The sequence below is a fragment of the Melitaea cinxia genome, chromosome 1 (assembly GCF_905220565.1).
Source record: "Melitaea cinxia chromosome 1, ilMelCinx1.1, whole genome shotgun sequence".
In the NCBI taxonomy this organism is placed as follows: Eukaryota; Metazoa; Arthropoda; class Insecta; order Lepidoptera; family Nymphalidae; genus Melitaea; species Melitaea cinxia.
Window position 1 is genome coordinate 15411686 of NC_059394.1, and position 25617 is coordinate 15437302.

Here is a 25617-nt window from a genome sequence, read left to right on the forward strand (position 1 = left end):
CAGACCTTCAGATCAATAGTAAAGAGAGTGAGAGTATAAGTATTTCTGCAAAACTGGATAGGAATTGTTTCCTTGAACTGATTACCAAAATCGTAAATGTGGTCATATTTGTGAAGACCAAATATGAACCGTATGCGAATATTCTGGAGGAAATCAAGCTTATTTAATAGCTCCACTATTATTTATTTATTTACACCACAGAAGCACTAACAAAGTTACATGTTAAAAGTTTTATTTTACAGACAGTTTTAATGTTTAGGTGTTAAGTATTGATTCATTAAGGTAGGTACTTATTTTAAGTAAATAAGTTGGTCTGTTGTTTATATTAGAACCATCGTAGCTTTGCCTGAAATTCAAGAGCCAAAGGAAGAGACTAGCAGTGCAGCAGTCAATTATTAGCGGGAGCGAGAACAAGACCCAAACTCGCTCCCGAGTCGCGGTAAGCCACCGTAACGCCGGACCAGCGGGCGATAGATCGGGGAGTATATCGTCCTCATTGTACCTTTGTCTTCGAGGGAGCCTCTCAGGAGTTACTAATCGCGACGTTAGGGCAACGGCTAGTGGGATCGTGGAAGTGCAACCGCGTCCCAGGCACCCAGGCGTGTCGAAGGTACACCCTAAGGGTTTTGGTTCGTGGGAGTCGGAAATAACCCATGGCTCCCTTGTGCCGTGGGTGTCCATAGGAGATTTCCTCTGGGTCAAAAAAAGGCCAAGAGAAAAAAAGGCGGGCGAAAAACTCTCGTTAATTTAAAAAAAAATTGCAGTATATTAATATACAAGACAAAAACGCAACAGTATGACCATTATATAAACAACATATAAGAAGTAGCAATAATCTGGTTGATCCTCTATTCGGGATTTAGAAAGGGAATAGGATGTACGGATCAGGTCTTTTCTTTGCAGTGATAGCCGAAAAGTGTTTGGCTAAAAACAAAAAAGTCTATTGCGCGTTCGTGGGTTTAGAAAAGGCCTATGACAGAGTGATGAGGAATGAGTTGTGGTCAGCATTGTCCGTGAATGGTGTGAGCAGTATCCTTATACGAGCATTGCAATCACTTTATACGGATTCTAGTGCTTGTGTGAGGATAAACGGGGCATACACTGAATGGTTTAATATCGAAAAAGGTGTCTAAACAGGGATGTGTAGCTTTACCGTGGCTGTCATGGACAATTGTTTGACAGATTTAAAAGACAGTGAAAGTGGATTGAAAATGAATGAGTTACTCGTCAAATGTCTTCTCTATGTTGATAACCAAGTATTACTTGCGTCTTCAGCCGAGGAGTTGCAGGAGATGGTAACTGCTATGAGTGGAGCTTTTGTAAGAAAGGGAATGAAGATGAATGTAAAGAAGACGAAAGTGATGGTGTTTGAAAGAGATGAGGCAGTGACAGACTGCAATATCGTGATTGGAGACAAACAAATTGAACATGAGTTTGTGTATGTGGGTTCAAAGTTTACAAAAGATGGAAAGTGTGAGAGTGATATTGAAAGAAGAGTTAATGCAGGAAACAGGGTGAATGGAGCTTTGTATTCCTTTATGAGCAGTCGGAAGATGTTTAACAAGGCTCGTTTGGCTATGGATGAGGGCATGTTTGTTCCGACACTCATGTACGGAAGTGAAAGTTGGGTATGGTAGAAGAAACATGAAAGCAGAATAAATGCAGTTGAGATGAGAGCGTATGATAGGAGATAAACTGAGTGATATGATAAGAAATATGATGAGATAAGAAAACGTTGTGGTGTGAAAGAAGATGTAGTGACAAAAATTGAGAAAGGTATGCTCAGATGGTTGGTCATGTCGAGAGAATGAGTGAAGAACGATTAACGAAATGAGTGTATAAGGCGAGTGTGAATGGAAGGATTCGAAGGGACCTAGGCGCAAAGGGACGTCTTGATAAAAGGCCAGGTCAAAAGTACCCTAAGCCGAAGAGCATGTATGAAGGGAATAATGAAAGTGGACGAAGCGAAAGAAGTATGTAAGGATCGTAGCAAGTGGAAAGTAGCGGTTTCTGCCTACCCCTACGGGAAAGAGGCGTGATTATATGTGTATGAATGTATCCTCTATTCGCGTTTATAAAGTTAATGAATGTGAGTGGGTTAGCTTAGTGGTCATTTACAGTTAAATAATAATTAATATTAAATAAATAATAATATATTCTCCTTTTCTACGCCATATCCTATACGCCATGTCTGGAAGAAATCGCTCTTAGCGATAAGACCGTCTTTGTACATTTTTCTTTGTATGTATCACTTTTTTGTAATGTTTCTTTGTGGTGTACAATAAACAGTATTTATTATTTATATACTATAAATTTACGTATTTTAGTTATAAATAAGCTTGGGAATTATCTTACTTGTCTAGCTGCGACAAAAATGTACACATTTTTTTTATAGCCCGCTTATCAATAATTATATATCTTATCAATAATGGTTTTTCCTGTTATTCAGAATAATATGAAATACATAACACAGTACTATAAAAAGATATGGTGTTAATAAGCTTCTGTGATGTATTATTGTTTAATTATTATTTAAAACTGATAATTTTCATTTTGTATAGAATCGATATGGATAGCATTTGATTTCCATTGTGATATAAATAAACACGAATAAAACTAATAAATAAGCACTCAGTGACGAATTTTTTTGTTGTATAAATAGCATGTTATGTGATACAAAAAATCGAAATGAAAAAATGATAAATCATCGAAATCGGTCTCCACCCAGTACAAAGTTCTGAAGTAACATACATTTAATAAAATACAGTCGAATTGAGAATCTCCTCCTTTTTTGGAAATTGGTTAAATTTTGAAATAAATTAAATATAATATTACCCCATGCTTGTGATCCCAGGGTGTAAAGCTTATTTTTCGGTGCAGGATGTTTTATGCAACATGATACTAATTTTGTACTAACACACAGTTTATATATTGTTTTTCAAAAGAGTAGCTGTGGAGTTTCTTGCCGATTCTTCTCTGCAGAATCTACATTTCGAACCGGTGGTAGCTTTAGTTTTACAAAAATAATAATTTATTTTTAAGTTTTAATTTATAAAATGACGATTCGAAAGTGATCTTGGGGCCTATTTGAATAAAGCTGTTTTCGATTTTGATTTTGATTTTGTAAAGTTAACATTTTGGATTTCGTTTACCTGAGTTATATTTATTAAACATATATACCAAAATAAACTATATATGTCTTTTGCTTCTATGTTATTCATTAGAATAATGCCACACATTGTACAAGTATCATTCATCGTCAAAAAAGGGCATTAGTAACTTCATCATATTTTACCACTTTTATGTGATGAAAAAATCTTACGAAAATCGAGAAAATGTATTATTTTCTAGAGGTTTACCGATATCTTTGGATTTTTTGTTCTTATCTTGAATTTGGAGATATTTTACTTAAAATTGGGAGCCCGACATTGGACCTAAATTTTTCAAAAGATCAGTCAATATAGATATTAGATAATATTGTTCGCAAGTAGCCCAGCGGTGAGTATACCTAGTGTTTCAAGCGTCTGTAGGCTACGGGTAACTGCTAACTATCACGCAGATTGGGAGCTTGTTTGCCACTCTTCTAGTGTAAACAATTGGAATTGATTTTCACGAATCATTACTTTTTAACCACAAATAGTAATAAAAACAATATTTGAACATTTGTCTTGACACATTTTACCAAATTTTCCTGTATTATCATTAAACGATAACGCTTAATTATTTAGGCTCAAAGGGATTATTTTAAGGCAAAAAGATAATGTACAATCTCAATGTCAGGTTTATCCTGAGTATATAAACAGTAAAAATATTTAGTGTAACATTGTGCTCTAAGTGGACAGAATGCGTGCTCTTATTATTTTGGCTTTAGGCCTGGTGGTGGCGACTGGTAAACATTTTTTTTTAAACTCATAATTCAGAAATAATTTTATATGCTACTTGTTTTGTATGTGGCGTTGGGTTGATTATCGTAAATAATCCGGAAACAGGTTGTTCAAACAGGGCAAAAGCTTTAGCGTGATGTAAAGTCAATCGCCCAGTAAAGCCTTTTTAATCCTTTTTTTTTACGTGGGGAAAATCCATCATGGATACCCTCCAGCGCGGGGGCGCCGGAGGGTTATGTCAGACTCCTACTGACAAAAAACCACCACGTGTTAGCAGTCATCCGCCTGGGTGGGGCGAGAGGTGTCGCGCTAGCATTCGCCACCTTGCCTCAGCGGTAGGCCCGGACAAAGCTTCCGGGCCCCGGCATGATGGTGGGGTGGCCTCGCTCACAACAAGGCCACCCCTCAGACGTATGGGGTCGTGTCGTCCGGCCGGCCGAAGTCCCCCGACTATCGGCCGCCGACCCCACTATTACGAGGGGGGGAGGAGGTGGGCAAACCGCCTTCTCCTTGCCCCCGTACGTCTGCGCCGGAGTGGGCCAGCAGAGGCGTCTTCCTCTCTGGCCCGCTCCGCGGTCTCCTTCTGCGTCATTACCTCTTCGCAGAAGGAGACCACCGCCTGCCACGATCTCTCGCTGTCAAGCATGGCCTTTACGACACTCGGTAGCGAGAGATCCCGTCCGATAACCGCTGAAAGCGTGCGCCGCTGCGGTTCCCAAGTGGCACACGCCTCCAGCGTGTGGAGCGCCGTATCTTCTGGTTCTCCACACTCGTGGCAGGCTGGAGTCGCCTCCCGTCTCGCGATTTGGTGCAGGTACTTACTGAAGCACCCATGTCCGGAAAGCACCTGCACCAGACGGAAGGTTAGCGGCCCGAACCGCCGCCTCACCCACTTCCGGAGGACCGGCTTCACTGCGTCCACCGTCCACTGCCCGGGGACTGGCGAAGCCAAGTCCTCCGTCCACCGCCACAACAGGATGTCCTGCGCCAGCCTCTGCATGCGTGCGAGCTCCTCCCACGTAGGAGACTCCCCCCGGGAAGCCTTTTTAATCCTAACTTAACATTGTCAATACATACAACAACATTATAAAATACACAAACCTGTTTTTTTTTAATTAACGAAAATTATTTTCAGGAAAAATTATTAGAAATGCTTCCTGTAGATCTATCTCTTTGAAAGTGTGTCATCGATACAGTACCATGTGTATGGTAAAAAAAATGAGAATGTAAAATATGTATGTATATTATGACGGTTTTCTTTCAGAGTCAACTTCAGAACTTACCAAAACAAATTAAAAGTAATGAGAGTACAATATTCGCTTCAGCCTGTAATACCCCACTACTGGGCATAGGCTTCTTTCCTCATGTAGGAGAAGGATCAGAGCTTAATCCACCACGCTTCTCCAATGCGGGTTGGCGGATATATTCCCTACTATGAGTAAAGATAGCTATCAGGTGGACATGATAACAACCTGGACTGACGGCTTAACGTGCTCTCCGAGGCACGGTGGGGAGACCCACAAGGACTGCACAAACACCCAGACCACGGCAAACACCTGTATGGCAAATACAAATGTTTGTCATGTGCGGGGATCGAACCCGCAACCGGCAGCGCAACAGGTGTTCTACCTTTTGCAGTATCTCTATACTTTGGTAAATAAATGTATTATTTTTATAGCCAGTACATCAGCATCCAGGATCGTGGGTGGTTCAGTTACGTCCATCGAACAGTATCCATTTGCTGCTGCTCTGCTGTCCTCTTCGACTGGCTTATTTTTCGGGCAAAGCTGCGGTGGTACTATTATAAACAACAGATCAGTTCTCACTGCTGCCCACTGTTTTAAGTATGTAATGTTTTTAATAATAGTACACGTTCTAACATTTTCGTAATCTATTACTCATATTAGCATTGTTTTTTTAATGTACGAAATTACAATAAAATCGTTTACATTGTACTTTAATTTATAAATTGAAGGAAAAACTAATAATAATAATAATAATAATAATAATAATAATAAAGCTTTATTTAATTCTATACAAAAATTTTTCAACAAATTAATAACATAATTCTTCAACAGTTTTAACAAATTTAATAAATTAAATCAAATTAAACCAAATTAAATCAAATTAAATTAAAACAAATCAAATTAAGCAAATTAAATTAATCAAATTAAATAGAATAAAATTAAACAAATTGTACAAAATTAAATTAAACGAAATTAAAATAATCAAATTAACCAAAATTAAATTAAACGAATTAAACAAAATTAAATTAAACAAATGAAAAAAAAACTTAAATTAAACAAACTAAGCTAAATTTAATAAAACAGGCTAAGCATTGTCGTTTAAGCATTGTATGGACCCCTTTCGGGTAAAAGCCTCCTCCAAAGACTTCCAAGTCTCTCTGTCTTTAGCTAAATCGAGCCATTCACGACCCGCCACCTCCACTATTTCATCCAGCCATCTAGCGTAAGGCCTGCCTCTTGCTCTCGTGCCCTGTGGGCCTTTCCAGTTGATAGCTTTTTGTGTCCATCTATCGTCTGTGTATCTGGCCACGTGACCTACCCATTTCCACTTTCTTTGCAGGGAAAACGTAAGTGCGTCTGTTATCTTAGTTTTTCTGCGAATGTCTCTATTTCTTACTTTGTCTTTCAATTGTAAGCCAAGGTAGCTTCTCTCCATTCTTCTTTGAGTGGTTTGAATTTTGTTCATAATTTTGAAGTTAAATATCCAAGTTTGACATCCATAGGTAAGACATGGTAGAATTGCTGAATTCATAACCATCTTCTTGATGGGTAGCGAGAGGTGTGATTTGAATATTTCTTTATGACTCCAGTACTTTTTCCAGGCAATCGTTATTCTGCAGTCCACTTCTTCTGTGTTTCTTTCTTTGCTGAAGGAGATCTGTTTGCCTAAATAGATGTATTTGTCAACAAATTCAACAGGGGTATGGTTGATTAAAATAGGTGTCATTTGGTGGTTAGTCATAATTTTAGTTTTATCAAAGTTCATTTCTAAACCTACTTTAATACTGGCCTCGTGGAGTTCATTTATCATTTTGTGCAGTTGTTGAGAAGATTCCGAGAACAAAATTATATCGTCGGCAAACCTGAGATGGCTTAGAAATTTTCCGTTTATGTTAATTCCTTGCGTAGCCCAAGGTAAACTGTCCATCATATATTGCAAAGTAGCTATAAAGAGTTTTGGAGAGATCGGGTCGCCTTGTCTCACACCCCTATCCATGCTTATTTCTTCCCCAACTCTATCCAATTTAACTCTACTAGTACTGTTAGAGTAAATGTTTTTGAGGATGTTTATATATTTTTGGTTTATTTTTTGTGATTTTAATGCTTTCCAGATGATTTCATGTGATACAGAGTCGAAAGCCTTTTTGTAGTCCACGAAAGCCACGTAAAGGGGTTTACGGAATTCTTGATACTTTTCTATTACTTGGTCAACCACTTGAATGTGATCAGTTGTACTAAATCCGCTTCTAAAGCCAGCTTGTTCGATCGGTTGGTGATTGTCTATATCTGATGTAATTCTTTCGAGCAAACAAGAAGCAAATAGTTTGTACAGACAAGGCATGAGGCTTATTGGACGATAGTTTCCTATATCAGTAGGGTCGCCTTTTTTATAAAGTAAGATGATTTCAGATTTAGTCCATAAGTGTGGCACAACTTCTTCTTGTAATATCTTGTTCCAAAGAAGAGTGAGTGGATTCTGCAGGAGAGCACCTGCGAATTTAATGCATTCGTTTGTGATCCCGTCAGGTCCCGGGCTTTTCTCTGATTTCAGTTTGTTTATTTGTTTCATAATTTCAGGTGTTGTGAACTCTGGTGTTGATGTAGTTTCTGTGTTTTCGTTACATGTTTCAATTTGTTTATGCGTATCTGGTTGGCTATACAGTTTTGCGTAGAATTCCGTGGCCATGTTTATTATATCTAATCTTGTTTTACTCTTAGTAGAGCCCTTCTGTAATGAGGAAATCCATGGTTTTTCTCTATCTAAATCTTTGTAGGATTTTTTGGCGGATCTGGACTGTTCTAGGCACCTCTGGATGGTATTTAATCTGTACGAATCGTAGCATCGTCTTATTTCTCTTTATTAGTAGTTTTATAAAGTTGCTTGAGTTTTTCTTTATCAGTTTTGTCCAGTTTAGGTTTGTTCTGTAATTCACTTCTTTCCTTCATAAGCTTCAGCACCTCTTCCGACAAGATTTTGCGTTTCTGCGTTCGTATAGTATATTTTAAACTTGCGAGGATTGATTCTACGATTTTTTGGTGGTATTCTTCTACTTTATATAGTTTCTGTGTTTCCGTAAGTTTAGGTAAATAACTGCTTAGGTTAACTAGGTACAGCTCTCGTTCTTCCTGAGTTTTAAGTTTACTTGTTGTTCTTGAAAAGTTTCGTCTAGTTTTTCTTACAGGTTCTAAGTGGATTGTAGCTCTCAATAATCTGTGGTCTGATCCAAAAGGAAATGACGTTAATAATTTATAGCTAGTAAACAACTGGGGTTTTGTGGTCATAATGTAGTCAATCTCATTTCTCGTACTTTTATCTGGAGAGATCCAAGTCCATCTATTTTTTGGTTTTAGCTTAAACATTGTATTCACTATGTGTAAATTATATTCTTGCGCATACTCTATAAGTCTCTCTCCACGAGCGCTCCTGTTCCCGTAGCCGTATTTACCAGTAATTGAGTATACATGCTCTTTGGGAATACCGATTTGTGCGTTAAAAATCGCCCATAGAGATGACATATTTCGTAGAAGTACAGTTGTGCGCTTTATCTAGGTCTTCGTAAAATTTATCAATTTCTTCTTGTGGTGAACTTTCGGTAGGTGCATAGACTTGTATTATGGCAAAGGGAATATTTTCTAGTTCGATTTCTAATACACAGACTCTCTCCGATAAACCGATGAACGACTTGATGTTTTCTTTAAATTTTTTCTTGACTAAGAAACCAACCCCATACAGACCTTTAGTTTTGCCGATGTAGAACATAATATAGTCCTCATCCTCTATAATACTTTCTCCAAGGCGTCGAATTTCACTCAGTCCTAGTATATCATGTTTAATGTTTTGTAGTGCTGTTTTTAGTTCGATAAGTTTGGATTGTGTAGATAGCGATCTGGTATTAAGGGTGCATACATTAAAAATGTTTTTCTTGACTTTGTTTTGCTTTGGAGGGTTTTGGTCGATCTCTCCCGCGGTGACCTGCCGTACTGGGAGATGGGGAGAAAGTAGCGGGTCCGTTTGTCGTTGCTAATCTGTGCTGTTATGTGACGCATTTGCTTGATTAGGAGTGTGAAAGATTAAGTTGGGTTTCTGAATAATATAATCCTTCATATTAGTAGCTTTATTTTTCTTTGATGGCTGTTTCTTTTCATCTTGATGTTTATGGTGCCCGGAGTGTGATGACTGTGGAGATTCAGAAAGGTTCCTCTTATTTTTGTGACGAACATTGCTCTTCTTGTTATTTACTATTACGAGTTTATCATATTTTATGAAAGCTGTATTTCCTGCTTCTTTTTCTTTTTTAAGTTGATCTTGCAGTAGCTTGCGCTTGTTTAGGACATCCAAAGGAAAATCTTCTTTTAAGTAGTATGAGGTGTTATGTAAGCAAGATTTATTTTTCTGAACTTGTAGCTTGAAGCCTAGTGTATTGAATGTAATTATAACTGGCCTAGCTCTTTCTCCTTTCTTTCCTAGTCTTCTTACTGCTTCAATGTTGATTCTATCACATGGGATTTTAAAGTATGTATTTATAATATTAATTATTGTATTTTCCAATTCATAGTAGGATTTTTCACCCTCTTTCACACCAAACATTACCAAGTTTTTGCGTCTAATGTGTCTTTCCAAGTTGTTTATTTTTTCACTTTGTTTTTCCAATTTTTTCTCTAATAATTCATTCTCTTGTTTTAAAATGTTGAATTTCTCTTCGATATTGCTGCTTATTGTATTTTTTATTTCCTCCTTCATTTCAAACATGTCATTTCTCTGTTGTAACATATCTTGCTGCATTTGCAGTAGCATTTGCTTTATCTCTTCCATAATGAATAATGTTATGATACACCTAGCGCCCTCTATGAGAATGTGAAGACAGGATATCGAAATTTAATCTATATATGAGAGGTTCGTATCTAAGTAGAGTAGTAAGTGGGTTAGACAATTGTCACTAGGTGGTGCTATTAATGATTAATATCACGTGTATTCTTAGCTGTTATACGAATTTGATACATTGATTCGGATTAGGCCCACTACTATCACCTTCGAATTCTGATCTCAGCATCAAGTAAGTACTATTTATTTCGTGAAGGATAAGGTTGGAACTCAGCTTGTTACTTACATGAACCCTGAAGATGTGACTTGGCAACACAGACGACTTTGTTAGTATCGTGTTTGACTATTAAGGTCAGTTTACTTATATCGTATTCGCACTTTTTGGTATTTTGTTTATTTTACGACCTCCTTAATCACTCACAACAGTAGTCAGTTTCTACCGGGTTTATTCTACACTTAGCTTGATTTTAAAGTCACTTAATATCTTGTAATTATTGGAAAAACTAATAGCGCTACATAATTACTTGATACATGTGAATAATCCTTAGAGAGTAGATCACACTGGAAACTTTGGACTTACTAAAATACCTTAACAGTGTCTTCCATGATAAGATTATTTGTAATGTCCGTGTAGTTATGAATAACTCTCTTCTAACCAGTTTCAAAAATAGAATTAGCCTCCTAGTAAAAACGTTGCTAAGAGAAGTAACGATTATTTAAATTTCAACAACTATATTAATAAATTATAATAAGCATTTGTATATTTTTACCTTTGACTTTCAGTTTTTATACAGATACTAGTTGTACCCTGCGCGTTTTTATTGCCGTACCAATTCAGAAACCTTTGTGGGCTCATGCACGACACTTTGCTGAAGATCATGACATGATCAAATGTATAGTTTTTATATTTATAGACTACCTAACCCGGCAAACGTTGTCTTGCTGCTAAACGCCATTAAAAATGGTTGGTGGTAGAAGGGTGAAAATAAAGGGTTGTATGTATTTTTCAATGGCAAATCATAATAAAATAAAATCAAAATTTTGTCAAAAAAGTAAAAAAAATATATTTAGGGGTGGGTCCACCTTTATCATTTAGGGGTATAAAAATAGATGTTGGCCGATTCTCAGACCTAACCCATATGCACACAAAATTTCATGAAAATCGGTCCGGAAGAGCATGGTAACTAACACTGTGACACGAGAGTTTTATGTATAAGAATAAATACAATTTAAAATACAAATTAAATCATCCACCTATAAAATCCATTCCAAGTTTTATAAATTTTAACGTTTTTTAAATTATTTTGCGTTGTTAGTTCTATCTGATACGTCTATTATGATAAAAAATAATATGAACATTGTTTGTTTCAGCTTTAACTCACAACCTTTTCAATGGCGTATACGAGTTGGCTCCACTAACTATAATAGCGGTGGTGTTCTTGTAACAGTAAATATGATTATCCGTCATGGCAGTTACAATTCTGGAACTGGTGACAATGATGTTGCGATTATGAGAATTGACGGAGCTTTCAATTTTAACAACAACGTACGTGCGGCTCAGATCGCTGGCTACAACCCCGCTGACAACGCGCTTGTGTGGGTAATTGGATGGGGAGTACTTAGTGTAAGTTTCAAGACGTTGTTTTTATGAGTGAAAAAGCCTATTTATATTTTCTATGTTTGTAATACATTTAAAATCAAAACGTACATTTATTTCTGGTCATAATAATTATATTTTCGGTTTAGCAATAACAATAATTATGTTGCTTGCAAACGAAAAAAAAAAACGATTTTAATTACATCGACCAGTAATACAACTTAGGTTGACGTAAAACTAGTCAAGTCAATATGCATTATTAGAGGTATTAGTTACTTGACAAATCTCGATGAAATTTTTCTAAAACCACATGACAAGCATCAACTTTCGGTTAAAAAAAAAGAATCATCGAAATCGGTCAACCCAGCAAAAAGTAACGAGAAACCATTAATAAAAAATACAGACGAATTGAGAACCTTTTCCTTTTTTGATGTCGGTTAAAAGAACGCAATTTAATTATGTGTTATGAATGACATTTCAGTCTGGAAGCTCAGTACCATCGGTACAACTGCGCCACGTGCAAGTATATGTGGTAAACCAAGCAACCTGCAGAGCTCGTTATGATGAATTAGGTGGCAGACGAGTCACCGACAACATGATATGTTCCGGCGTCCTCGATGTCGGAGGTCGCGATGGTTGTCAGGGTGACTCCGGTGGTCCCGTCCTCCATAACAATATTGTCGTCGGTATAACCTCTTGGGGAAGAGGATGCGCTCAACCTCGTTACCCTGGTGTCAACGCTCGTGTATCCCGCTACATTTCTTGGATTCAAAATAACAGTTAAATGTAAATATGAGGAAAATAATAACGACGTGCAAAGATGTAAAAATTTGTAAACAAGAAAGTTTCTGTTTTGGAATAATTTAGCTAATTATATAATTTTATTGGACATATGTTTTTATAACAAAATCATGTAAAGCAAAAGATAAAAAAATTTAATGTAGTTACATATTTTTGATAGAATTATATTAATAGTATAAAATATGTGTAATATGTGTGGTTTTCATTTTAAATACACGGGATACAATTTTGTAATAATATTTTAGACTAGAAGACCTAGGAAGCAATAAAAATACTTTAAGGATAATGATATAATATAACGACGTATTAGTTTGTCGATTCCGTAATCACGACGGCAATTTGAACCTACACAATAATAAAATGGGACGTCCTCCGGCCCGTTGGACCGACGATCTACGTAAGATTGCCGGTGTAGGCTGGATGAGACTTGCGGAAAACCAGGATGTCTGGCGCGAACTTGAGGAGGCCTATGTCTAGCAGTGGACTGCAATAGGCTGAACCGACTGACTGACTGATTAATAAGATGGGATAAAATCTGACGGGAAAGGGCACCATGAGAGTATCTAAAGTACATACGTAGGTAATAACACTGGTTTTGATGGCATTGAAAAATATTTCGAGCAACAGCATAGCTATAATTCAGACGAAGCATATGTCATTTATACATAAAAAAGAAATATATATATATATATATATATATATATATATATATATATATATATATATATATATATATATATATATATATTTTTTTTTTTTTCTATGTGATTTAACGTATTGTATGTATACCCTGCTCAAAATGTCAAGCAGCCCCACCGGACCTCAACTTTGCCAAAATCTCAGCTAAATAACACTCTTCTCAAGTAGAGTTGTGTTTCTGTGGTGAGTAACGTGGCAAGAGCTCCTAGGAAGTGTCGGGGGTAGGGTTAGCAAAGCGCTTGAGATGCTTTTAGTGTTGCGGGCGTCTATGGGCTACGGCATCCGTTTATCATCAGGTGCCCCGTACGCATGTTTCCCTAGTCGTATAAAAAAAATAGATCTCGTAGGTTGAAATCTCACTTAATAAATATTTGTAAAAATCATGCAGAGTTTTGGCTAAAAAGACAATAGATTAGTAATTATGTAGAAGTTTTTATGAAAAATATTTTTAGCAGTTTATTAATTGAGTTTTAGAATCAATCTCCTACACATAATCGCTATGCAAGACTCAATATATGTTCGCTAATTTATTTGAAAATAAACGCTAACGTAGCATAAAATAATTACGCAGTAAAAAAAATACGACGCGATGTTATAAACAAGTAAATATACTTTTTTTTTATTTTTTATTATTTGATCAAAAATACAAAATAACACAAAACACAAAACACTTATTCATAAGCCTGCCCCGAAACTTATTAAGGTATTCATTATTTATCATCATCGAAATTTTTATCTATCATATCTTGTCAGGATGTTTAGTTTTGCACTTCAGAGTCAGAGTCAGAAATATTCGAAACGAAAAAAAAAAAAAACTCATGCCATAAAGATTAAGATATTTCATATACAATACATAAACATGACAAGATTGTGTTTTGCATACATACATACACGAATAAATAAAATTGAAGTGTCTGTTTGTAATATCAAAATAATCGCTTTTTACTAAATGCATATGGATGTATACACGATATATATACCTAAATAACATTTTTTACAATTTTTGTCCGTCTGTCTGTCTGTCTGTTTCGGACACGGTTTGTTCCGGGTAATCTCTGAAACAACTGGATCGATTTTGACGGGATTTTCACTAGCAGATAGCTGATGTAATGAGGAGTAACTTCGGCTACTTTTATTTTAGAAATTTATATATTTTGTAACTCTGCGAACTGAACAATATTTTTTTTTTAAATTCTACGCGGACGAAGTCGCGGGCACATCTAGTTGTACAATAAAATTATAACCACATCCTGTGCTACTTCTACCACCAAAGAGACACCAAGTCGTTTCTGCACATGTTGAAGGTCAGCTGCTTAATATCTGTACAGATTTACCTACCGTCTGCTTTATACAGAATCGCGATTCGGTGCGGTTCTCTAGTCCAACCAACGCTAATGAAAGAAAATAAATTGAAAAAAATTGAAGGACTTGCGCTTTAGTGTGTTTTTTATGTTAGACTGATACGTAAAAAGTTACCGCTATTTTAGGGTCTCGAATTCCCAACGATCATCAGTTTATCGACCTACTCTACCCATTGCCACTTAAGCATCGTGACGTTGTTTTGAGTGTCATAAGAAACGTTATTATAATCTTTATCTTTCTATCTTTTTAAGTACCTAATAATGAGAATCTGTCATTGTTCAACCATTACAAATTTTCTAGGAACATGAAGGTGATTTGTAGCCAATTTATATACTATTAAACTCAAGTGTGTGTTCTTCACGAAGTATGTATATATATATGTATTCATTTCAAATAGGTATTCATTTATATATATATATATATATATATATATATATATATATATATATATATATATATATATATATATATATATATATATATATAAATGAAAACCTATTTCCCTTGGTCACGGCATAACCGAAAAGATTTTAATGATTTACTTCATAAACATTTTTGAATATCATATCAAAAATTGACCGCTCCAGCGGGATTCGAACCCACGTCTTCGACTGACCGTGTGTACCCCGCTGGAGCGGTCAATTTTTGATATGATATTCAAAAATGTTTAGAATTCCTAATGTGTGGGTAACACAAAAAGAAAATCGTAGATTTACTTCATCTTAAAAAAAAGTATTCTGGTAACGAAAAAAATCTATCTCTAAATGTATTTTTATATATAAGAAGTTGAAATACTCACAAAATGTCACTACCAATTTGGTGGTCTTTAATTCTAACCTAAAGTTGTTCTCATGTACACCTGATAGCGATCGATACTCATAGTAGGGAATATATCCACCAACCAGCATTGGAGCAGCGTGGTGGATCAAGCTCTGACCCTTCTCTTACATGGGGAAAGAGGCCTATGCCCAGTAGTGGTAGTGGGATATTACAGACTGAAGCGATAATTCTAACCTGCCAAAATTTGAACACACTTCTTTCATTTATGCGATCGCCGTAACTTAATATTAATTCGCTAGGTGATGAGTTTTTTTCCTTTGCAATAAGTTTTTTGAGTAAATGGTAAATTTTCACAGGTTTCTCTACACGTGTTGTGTTTATTTCAGTGTTTACTAAATCTTTATTTTAGTTGACTAGTAACAAGAAAGAAGGTATTTTTTTTTCTTTTGTATGAATATATTTTTTTTTTCTTATGTATATACATATATGAAATCTGGTGTACCACCGATTACGCCGAGATTTCTGATCTGATTTACGTGATTCTTATTTTGTTCGATACGAAATAGTTGCCATTTGGTCTCATAAAAATGTTATTTAATTTGCTAATGAGGTAATTCTTGTGTGTTACCTCATACCTCGGACATGATGACATAGGTGTGAAGAGCAAATGAGCATTGAGCAACAAGTGCTCATCAATTACGAAATAAAAAAAAAACGCTGTAGTATAGTCAAAACTTGGAAAGGAAAACTTAGACAAACTACCTGAAAAAGGGCACGTAACGTTACAAAAAGCGCTATTTGAAAAGAAAGCGTTTAAACAAATTATTTTTTTTTAACTTTTAAGGACGTTGAAGAGGACTATCCATATATACATAAATTGAATGATGTCTTTTCTTGATTTAAACCTGGAGAAGATTCATCTGGATGTTTAAATTATTTGCATTTAGCTCAGATTTTTCTGCACACACTTCTAATAAAAATATACGGTTCATTTGTAAACTCTTTCAGAAGTTTTAGCTGTTATTTTTATTTCATAAATATTTATTAGATTATGTACGTATGTGATATATGACGGTCCTGTAATTTAGAAATAAAAAGTTATATTCATTTAACAAAACCGTATATCACTTTGTAGGTACTTCGCCTATTTATTTCTAGACATTACTAGCTGAATTGGCAAATTTGTACCATAATATTTTTAACCTTGTCTTGACGATAACGAATCTATAAAAATAAAAATTAATGTTGCTTCCTTTAATTTGGCTAATTTATTTTTTCGTATGTTCCTCAAGGCCCACGGAAGGTTTTAATACTTAAAAAAAAAAAAAAAAAAAAAACATAAAATTTTTACTATTAAATTTTGATAGAACGAAGTTTGTCTGGGCAGCTTTTGTAAAATAAAAATGAAAATGTCTAATTTTTGTAGACGTTTGGAAGCTATGTGCGTATTACAGTACATTTCGGCAATTAATTTTTATTTTATAGAAATAAAGAAATTTAGTTATCTTTAATAACTATATAAAATAATGCGTCATTTCATCATATTTAAATTAAGAATTTCTTGATTTACAAGTGCTGATGGCTAAAAGTACCATGGATTATCATTTTATTTAAAATAATATCACTGTATTTTAAAGTTTGATATGCATAAAGCAAAAACCAAATGGTAGCTCATCGCTACAAGTGAGAGATTAAAATTGTTCTCGTAATATAAGAAAGAAAAAAAAAACATTTGCGCTTTATTCTCAAGTGTTTTGCAAACATTCTAAAACAGGTATTACTTTTATCAAGGTACTTGTAACTTAATCAATTAACCTGCTTATATAAATCAGAACCGTACAAGGAAAGAACATTACAAGCAAATAGTTTCTCTTTTAACAAAATGAAAATGCAAAGCGCTTTTGTGTTTGTGTTTTTGACCCTGGGGATGGCTATAGTTAATTGTAAGTGTATTTCGATATTTTAATGTAATTAATTACATTTGTGTGTGTGTGTGTGTGTGTGTGTGTGTATCAGCTCCCACAGGCAACTGGACTTACTTATAAAAAATGATTATCGAGATGTTTAGAAATTGAAATATTCTATTTTGAATTAAATTATAATTATTATTTATACTAATAAACAATATCAATCATATCAATATTTGTTATATTAAATTAACCGATTTTTACTAAATTCATATATATATATACTACTATATATACTATTGAGTATACAAATAATCCAAAGATGTGTATGTTAGTTTCAATAATTGTAACAAAACAAATTTATATATATATATATATATATATATATATATATATATATATATATATATATATATATATATATATATATATATCTTATATATATATATTATTTTATTAATATATATAAAATTATATTATCTTAATATATATAAATCTCGTGTCACAATGTTTGTCCTCAATGGACTCCTAAACTACTTAACCGATTTTAGTCAAATTTGCACACCGTGTGCAGTTTGATCCAACTTAAAAGATAGGCTATATTTTATTTTGATATATTATGTTATTATTATATTTCAGAAAAAAATAAGGTGATACGAAGTTCGCCAGGTCAGCTAGTATATATATATATATATATATATATATATATGTGTATATATATATATCTATATATATCACGAAATCTCCGAAACTATAACACCTACAAACTTGAAATTTAGCAGATAGGCTCCTATAGGGCGTAGACATCTAATAACATCTATACTGATTTTACGAAACTCGACCCCTAAGGGGGTAAAACGGGGGTTGGAAGTTTGTATGAAAGTCCTATGTTTTTGAAGTAAAATGTATGCTCTATAGATGGTGAGGAGATGTCCAAATCATGTATCTTTAGAAATCACCTCCCTTTTGGGGTTAAAACGGGGGATGGTAGGTTGACTCATTCATTACGAAATCTCCGAAACTATGACAGATACAAACTTGAAATTTGGCTGATTGAATATTTACTAGGAAAAAATAATTATGTATGTCCCCAAACAAAAAAAGGTTTTTTAATTTACATCGATAAGTAATAGGTACAGTCGGTAGACAAAAAAAAAAAATAATCCATTAAATACATATTATTGAAGATAACTGAACAAGTACATGTCACACGTCTTGATCACGTTTAAATGGGACCACATGGAAAGATCAAGCTTTTGATTGAAAAAATAAATATCAAAATTGGCACACCCAGTAAAACGTTATGATGACTCATAAAAAATATAGTCAAATTGAGACCCTCCTCCGTTTTTGAAGCTGATAAATAAATGTAAATAGACACACATGCACATTTGCCCTTGTCAGATTTTACCTTAAAATATAATATGATTCTGAGATTATTATAATTTGACGTAAATATTCATATTTATTCAATTTATGCCATTACAGCGCAGCCTTCAATGAGGGTAATGGGCGGATCACTCACCACCATCCAGTCATACCCTTACGTGACTTCGCTACTTCGCTCCACAAACCTAGTTACTTATGTTCAAACTTGTGCCGGCACTATTCTCACAACCAGATCCATTATGTCTGCTGCACACTGTTTTATGTAAGTTTTATTTAAGCTATAATGTTAAATGCTGTATTGATATTTGGGACTTGATATTCTATCATCATACCATTAATACCAATAACAGTATTTCATTATCTGCGTTACGTAGTACATTTCCTACGAATGTCTTGTTCACGAGAAAAAGATTTTCGTAAATAATGTAGAAATATTGAGCACCGCAAAAGGAAAATAAAAAACATGGTAAATATTCCGTTTTAAATAATTTTAGTAATAACCATGTTAATTTTAAATCTTATATCTTTGTTTACAGATTTGATCAAACAAATAACTGGCGTATAAGAGCTGGATCAAGTTCAGCCCACAGTGGAGGTACTGTTTATTATGTCAACCAAATCATAATTCACAAAAATTTTGATCTTCGGACATATGACAGCAATATAGCTATACTTCGTACTGCATCACCTATTAGCATTGTTACAAATACAGTACACGTGGCAACTATACCTAGCTCTATCTATAACTTACCCGACAATCAAGCTGTTTGGGCAGTAGGATGGGGAACTACTTCGGTAAGCTACTTTTGACTTACAAATTAAATTGATTAGTTGTATGACTGTAACGGTGCTATTATTGTTTTGGTTTCTATTAAATGTCAAAACTATAATGAAATTTCGTAACAAACATTCATATTTACTCATAAAAATCAACCTGCAGAAAAAGATAAAAGAAAACTATTATATAATAAAGTTATCTTGGATTAAGCCAGCAAACCCAAGTTTGCACTATCATTTAAAAATTAAAAAATTTTAGGAGTAAGAAAGTTTAAATTGTAAAAACATCAAAGTATGCGAGATAAGAGAGCAAAACAATATTTACTCGCTAAACTGTACATTTTTTAAATTGAATTATTGCAGTATGGAGGTTCTAAGTCAGAGCAGTTACGTCACGTACAGATCTGGACAGTAAATCAGCAGCAGTGCGCTAATTCCTATAGAAATATCGGGTTCAATGTTACATCTAACATGCTCTGCGCTGGTTGGTTTGGCGTTGGAGGCCGTGATCAATGCCAGAACGACGCCGGTGGTCCTCTCATCCACAATTCCGTAGTTGTCGGTATCAGCTCATGGGGCTATCAATGCGGGCTCCCTTTTTATCCTGGTATAAATACCCGAGTCAGCCGATTCACTCCATGGATTCAGCAAAATGCTTAAAATTGTTAATTATTTGTTTATAATAAAGTGACAAATCTATATTTGTGTCAAGATTATCGCTTATAATGAATATATTTTAAGTAATAAAATTTACATATCTGCTTGTATTTATTTTTCATTTATTTGTGATGATAAATTTAACAGCTTACGTTTCTTAAATACTTTATTTTTTACTGATAATATTTGTTATTAAAGGTGATATAAAAATTGATTGTTGTAGTCGAATGTATATAAACTGGTTTTAAACTAATATTTTGACAAAAAATTTCCATGACTATGTAATGTACTGGAATACCAGGAATTTGTTCATCATTTGGTAATATTTGCTTTAATGAACGTTGTAATGATTAGATATTATTGATTGATTTTAAAATAATTCCAAGTATAGATATTTGTTCAATTGTATTTTTTGATAAGCACGATAATATAATCCAACGTTGTTCAATTACATGAATTATGTGCATTTTTATTTTTATATGTGACTCGGTGGCAACTCTTAAATTTATGGTTCCGTAAAAAATCTATATATGTATATAAGCGTTAGGCCATTGAATCATCAATAAATCTCAAAAGCTGTTGGACGCATAAAGATGACATTTGGCAGGGAGGTAGTTTATACATATAATTAGTACTCGTCCGCTAAGAACGAACTTTTCGATAGGGCCGAATAAAAGACAATTTCAGTCATTTTGATGACAAATCTAAATTAAGTTCAAATAGGCATACAAATACAGATTAAATAAAATTTTCTGACAAACACTACTAATCTTTATATATAAAAATTTTGTGTCACTTTTTATGTTCCAGGTATAAACTCCGAAACAACTGAACCATTTTTTATCAAATTTTGTAAGCATCTGTAATTTGGTCCAACTTGGGAGATAGGGTAGTTTTATCTCAATTGGACCTGGTAGGTGGCCCTGCAATCGGTATGTGACTCCGAAACTGTTGAACCAATTTATATCAAATTTTGTAAGCAATTGTAATTTGGTCAACTTGGGAGAAAGGGTAGTTTTTATCTCAATTGGACCCGGTAGGTAGCGCTGCTAACGGTATGTAGCTCTGAAACTACTGAACTAATTTTCATCAAATTTTGTAAGCATCTGTAATTTGGTCCAACTTGGGAGATAGGGTAGTTTTATATCAATTGGATCCGGTAGGTGGCGCTGCTATCGGTATGCTAGAAATCAAATTTAGTAGCCGTTTCGCAGGCAGACAACGTCTGCCAGGTCGCTAGTACAATATGAATATCGACGCCGACAAATCCAATGTCACGTTAGTTTACGTCACGTTTTGTTTCAAACAATAGTGACGCGTTTTGTACGTCTTAATTTTGCTCCATTTTTTTTCGTTTCAAATAATATTTTGTGGGTTTAAATATTAACAAAAAAAAAACACCTTTTTGAAACCTATGTTATTAGTATTAGTATGATTAGTTAGTATAAGATATAGATAGAGTAAGTTAGAGTTAGTACTAGTATGACTAAAACGAAGAAAAAAAAAACGAAATAAACAGTAAAAATGTTATTGTAAGCCAACGATATTGCCACTTCTACAATTTGACTTTAGTAACTGCTACTGCTTATGAACAAAACCGATTGTATTAAAGTGACATTAATCGATATTAATATTATAAATACTTATATCTTTCTCATATCTATAATTAAATCGATAAAGCAAAAGTATAAAAAAAGTGGAGGTATAGCGAGTCATAAGTATATTCAAACCACGATGAGGGCTGCTCTCTTACTAGTGGGTTTAAGCTTAGCTGCCATTGCAGGTAAAAACAAATAATAAATACACCAAATAATAAAGGTTTAGTAAATTCATATAAAAACAATTTTTTATTAAAAAATAATTAAAAAAATTAAGAACAATAAAAAACTAAATTTTAAAACTTTAAATTTTTGTAAAAAGTTTATCTACTAATAATATATAGTATTTATAACACATACCTATGTTTACATAATACACCTGTATTATGTAAATATTTTTATTATAGCTGCGAATCCGCAAAGAATCGTTGGAGGTTCAGTCACAACTATTGATAGGTACCCATTCGGTGTTTCTCTTCTGTACTCATGGACTGGAATAGGAAATTATATACAAGAGTGTGGTGGAACCATAGTAAATAACAGAGCTATTCTCACTGCTGCACATTGTTTGATGTGAGTATACATTTTTAATTAACTTAAAAAAAGTTGTTCTCCAGCTTTAACGTAATAATTAAAATAAAATCATACGAAGCTAAATAAGTATGAGTGGAATTAAATAAAGAATTCTTTGTTAAAAATGTTTTTTTAAATGGATTACATAGGTCGCCTGCCCAGTGTGTTGACTATGGGCAAAGCACATGAGTTCACGTTATTTTTGGCGTAAACTTGTGGAGGCCTATGTCCAGCAGTGGACTGTATAGGCTGTTATGATGATGATTATGATGACATAGGTTGAAGTGGAAAGAACAAATTCTCATTTCATATATTTACTTGAAAACTATAAAATATGTGTAACGGAGAGCGAATTATTGCTTTTCGATATTTAAGGAATGTTACAGTATAATGTCAGTACTTTCGTGGGAGTAATTATTTGTTTATTTTAGGGGAGATCCTCCTAATCGCTGGCGTTCTCGAGTTGGGTCCACTTATGCAAATAGTGGTGGCGTTGTTCACACGACCAGCAGAATCATCCGTCATTCCGGTTTCAACAGACGCACTGTAGACAATGATGTTGCTATAATACAAATTGTCGGTTCCTTCTCCTTTAACAACAACGTTCGTGCAGCTGCCATAGCAGGTCCCAACTATGGCCCCGCTGACAACTCACCCGTTTGGGCAATTGGGTGGGGAAGAACTAGAGTAAGTCTTCAGAAATAAGTTTTGTAATAATCAATTTTCATTTAAAAATTTTTGAAACTATTTAATATCAGGTTTTTTTTCAATAACGTTATGTAATTAGTAAAGAAAAAAATGTCAACCGCATATTATTATTATTATAAAAAAATGTATTAAAATAAGGTGCCATATTATATATTCCAGAGTGGTGGCGGTACCCGTTCCGAACAGCTTCGCCATGTCCAAATGTGGACTGTTAACCAGGCAGTATGCAGAAGTCGTTATCAATCAATCAGTCGCACGGTCACCGATAATATGCTGTGCTCTGGCCATCTCGATGTCGGAGGTCGCGATACGTGCCAGTTCGACTCTGGTGGTCCTCTGATCCATAATAATGTTATCATCGGCATCACGTCCTGGGGTGAGGGATGCGGTCTCCCTCGTTTTCCTGGTGTCAGTACTCGCGTTTCCCGCTACACAAGCTGGATTCAAACCCATTCTGAATCTTAAGTTATATGAGACGTTTTATAAATCCGTTAACTTTCCTAAAATGTTTTTTTTTTACAAATTCTGTTAAATTTACACTTATGAGCATGTACACACAATTAAAACATCATCATTCGAGGCGGGAACAAAAACCCTTAACTTTGAATCCGATTCAAGTAGGATCCAGTTATTCTACTTTCAATTCAAACCATAAATTGTATTGTGCATGATACTATTTTTCTTATCTCTAAAAATCGTCGATGAATTGAAATATGAACAATAACTGCCGCACATATAGAAGAACCGTACATGGAACTGAATTCTTCTTTTCGTAGAATGTTTTTCATTTTAGATTATAGACGTGTTCATGTAAGGTATCATGCGAGACGAGTCTATCAAAGTAACTCGTCTATTTAAGTAAAGTCAAATTTAAAACTGGGCTAGGATTTTTTTCTCATGCGAAATATCCAGTACAATTAAAAATATATATTCATTACGACAGTTTGTAAATTTTGATAGGGTAATGTGGTACTGTTGCATAAAAACAATTTAACGAAACAATTATCGAAGAGACCATTAAAAAAACTATTAATACATGCAAAAGTATTAACCAGATCATTATGTACTACTTAAGTTATTAAATCACTTAATTTAACTGTATCAAAATGCTGTATGCAGTACAGTAGTTAAAAGTAAATTAACATTCGAAGCTATAAAATCTTCCATCCAAATGGTTATGTTACGGCAATTTAATTAAAGTGTATTGTGATTTAATAAATAAACTCGTCACACTCAGTTGGAGATAACACACAGTACACAAGCACAAACGCCCAGACCACGCAAACATCTGCGTTGCCAGTACAAATGTATCCCATGTGCGGAGATCGAAGCCGCAACCGCCAGCGCAACAGCTACACCCAGTTCTGTGATCGTTACGCAAATAATTTTATTTTTTATTTTTATTTGGAAAACAAACAGTATTTATAACAATATATTCAATGACCAGTAAAGTTTTCACAAATTCCTATTAGTTATGTATGTTAAAAACAATTCCTATTGCTGCAGATTAATTATTAGCTACTTATACACGCTATATATTTCTATATATTTTAAAAGCAACTGATTGGTGAGCTAGCATTGACAATTTCGATCGCTATTATGTAAAAAAAAAGTATGTCTGTCAGCTCCGACGTACGACTGGAGTTTACTCCTTCAGATCGACTTTCTAAATAGGCATAAAAAAGGCTTACTAGTCTAAGAAAAAGATTAATACCATATCAAATGGTAAATAATCGAATCAAATAACGCCATCTATCGGCAATAGATCGTGTTTTTAGAAAACTATGTCATCTATCGGAACCCTATTAAGTTCCGATAGATGGCGTTACGAGAAACGTATCGAGGTAATGACCTAATGAGTTCAGTAGATTTTACTCCTCATATTTTTTTCATACCGGGGGCCTTATATGAAAATCGTTTCTGAAGGAGTAAACTCTTATATGCAAAAGTTTGCCGTAGTCTGGACCTGAGTCGTACATTGCGTGTGTTTTCAGATCTCGGTTCCCTTAACCCGTTCCTGGTCCCGGTAAGTCTCGGTAGTTATTGTTGAGCGTGAGACGTTAAGGCGTTAACTGAAGTCGACCATAAGAGTAATTCGACTTTAAACTTACTGAGTTATCAACGTGACGTGATCAAAGTATCGTGACGCGATTGCAGCTATTCATTATTTACAAAGCTATAGACGTACCTGAAACAGAGAAAGAACAAATTATTTTCAATTGTCTTTACATTTTACGACATAATTCAATCATATAACATATTATGTTATATAAAAGGTTTCAATCGAGTCTAGTCATACAACCTAGGACATTAAATAAATACCATCTGTCACCTGTCTGAGTCTTTTAACACAGGGTTGTTTGGACTCATTTTGCGGTATTGGTTTATGGGATCAACTGAAAACTCGGTTAGTTACTAATATTGATTTTAATTATTGTTTACTTGTCGAATAAACTAATTTTTAACTGACTTCCAAAAAAGGAGGAGGTTCTCAATTCAACTGTATTATTATTATTTTTTTTTTATGTAACTTTTGCCCGTGTGGACCGATTTCGACAATTTTTATTTTAAATCGAAAGGTGGTGTGTGTCAATTGGTCCCATTTAAATTTATTTGAGCTCTAACAATTAGTTTTCGAGTTATATCTAATAATGCGTTTTTACTTGACGCTTTTTTTGTCGACCTACGTTGTATTATACCGCATACATTCTACTGGATGTACCGATTTTGATAATTCTTTTTTTGTTGGAAAGGAGATATCCCTAGTTTAGTACCATGATAAGGAAACTAGGATCTGATAATGGGATCCCAGAGAA

General features: G+C 34.4%; 3 protein-coding genes across 3 annotated transcripts; all 3 read left to right on the plus strand.

Moving 5' to 3' along the window:
• Nucleotides 1-3843: 3843 nt before the first annotated feature.
• LOC123657703 (trypsin, alkaline B-like) lies at nt 3844-12499 on the plus strand. The gene is made up of 4 exons (XM_045593225.1): nt 3844-3889; nt 5563-5728; nt 11325-11577; nt 12032-12499. Exons 1-4 carry the CDS (start codon nt 3844-3846, stop codon nt 12332-12334), a joined length of 768 nt encoding a protein of 255 aa, XP_045449181.1. The 3' UTR covers nt 12335-12499.
• Nucleotides 12500-17105: 4606 nt separating this feature from the next.
• Nucleotides 17106-20379, plus strand: LOC123657693 (trypsin CFT-1-like). The gene is made up of 4 exons (XM_045593215.1): nt 17106-17135; nt 18588-18750; nt 19025-19283; nt 19629-20379. Exons 1-4 carry the CDS (start codon nt 17120-17122, stop codon nt 19923-19925), a joined length of 735 nt encoding a protein of 244 aa, XP_045449171.1. The 5' UTR covers nt 17106-17119; the 3' UTR covers nt 19926-20379.
• A 1277-nt stretch (nt 20380-21656) lies between these two features.
• Nucleotides 21657-23298, plus strand: LOC123657681 (trypsin, alkaline C-like). The gene is made up of 4 exons (XM_045593206.1): nt 21657-21705; nt 21928-22093; nt 22525-22780; nt 22961-23298. The coding sequence occupies exons 1-4, from the start codon at nt 21657-21659 to the stop codon at nt 23264-23266; spliced, it is 777 nt and encodes a 258-aa protein (XP_045449162.1). The 3' UTR covers nt 23267-23298.
• The last annotated feature ends 2319 nt before the right edge of the window (nt 23299-25617 follow it).

What these genes read in the sequence shown, in the direction of transcription:
- LOC123657681 (XM_045593206.1), top strand. Translation starts at nt 21,657, where the DNA reads ATGAGGGCTGCTCTCTTACTAGTGGGTTTAAGCTTAGCTGCCATTGCA. An exon ending in AAGCTTAGCTGCCATTGCAG is followed by an intron (nt 21,706 to 21,927) that starts GTAAAAACAAAT and finishes TTTTTATTATAG; the next exon opens with CTGCGAATCCGCAAAGAATC. An exon ending in TTGGGTGGGGAAGAACTAGA is followed by an intron (nt 22,781 to 22,960) that starts GTAAGTCTTCAG and finishes TATATATTCCAG; the next exon opens with AGTGGTGGCGGTACCCGTTC.
- LOC123657693 (XM_045593215.1), top strand. An exon ending in TCTGCTGCACACTGTTTTAT is followed by an intron (nt 18,751 to 19,024) that starts GTAAGTTTTATT and finishes CTTTGTTTACAG; the next exon opens with ATTTGATCAAACAAATAACT. An exon ending in TAGGATGGGGAACTACTTCG is followed by an intron (nt 19,284 to 19,628) that starts GTAAGCTACTTT and finishes GAATTATTGCAG; the next exon opens with TATGGAGGTTCTAAGTCAGA.
- LOC123657703 (XM_045593225.1), top strand. Translation starts at nt 3,844, where the DNA reads ATGCGTGCTCTTATTATTTTGGCTTTAGGCCTGGTGGTGGCGACTG. An exon ending in ACTGCTGCCCACTGTTTTAA is followed by an intron (nt 5,729 to 11,324) that starts GTATGTAATGTT and finishes TGTTTGTTTCAG; the next exon opens with CTTTAACTCACAACCTTTTC. An exon ending in TTGGATGGGGAGTACTTAGT is followed by an intron (nt 11,578 to 12,031) that starts GTAAGTTTCAAG and finishes ATGACATTTCAG; the next exon opens with TCTGGAAGCTCAGTACCATC.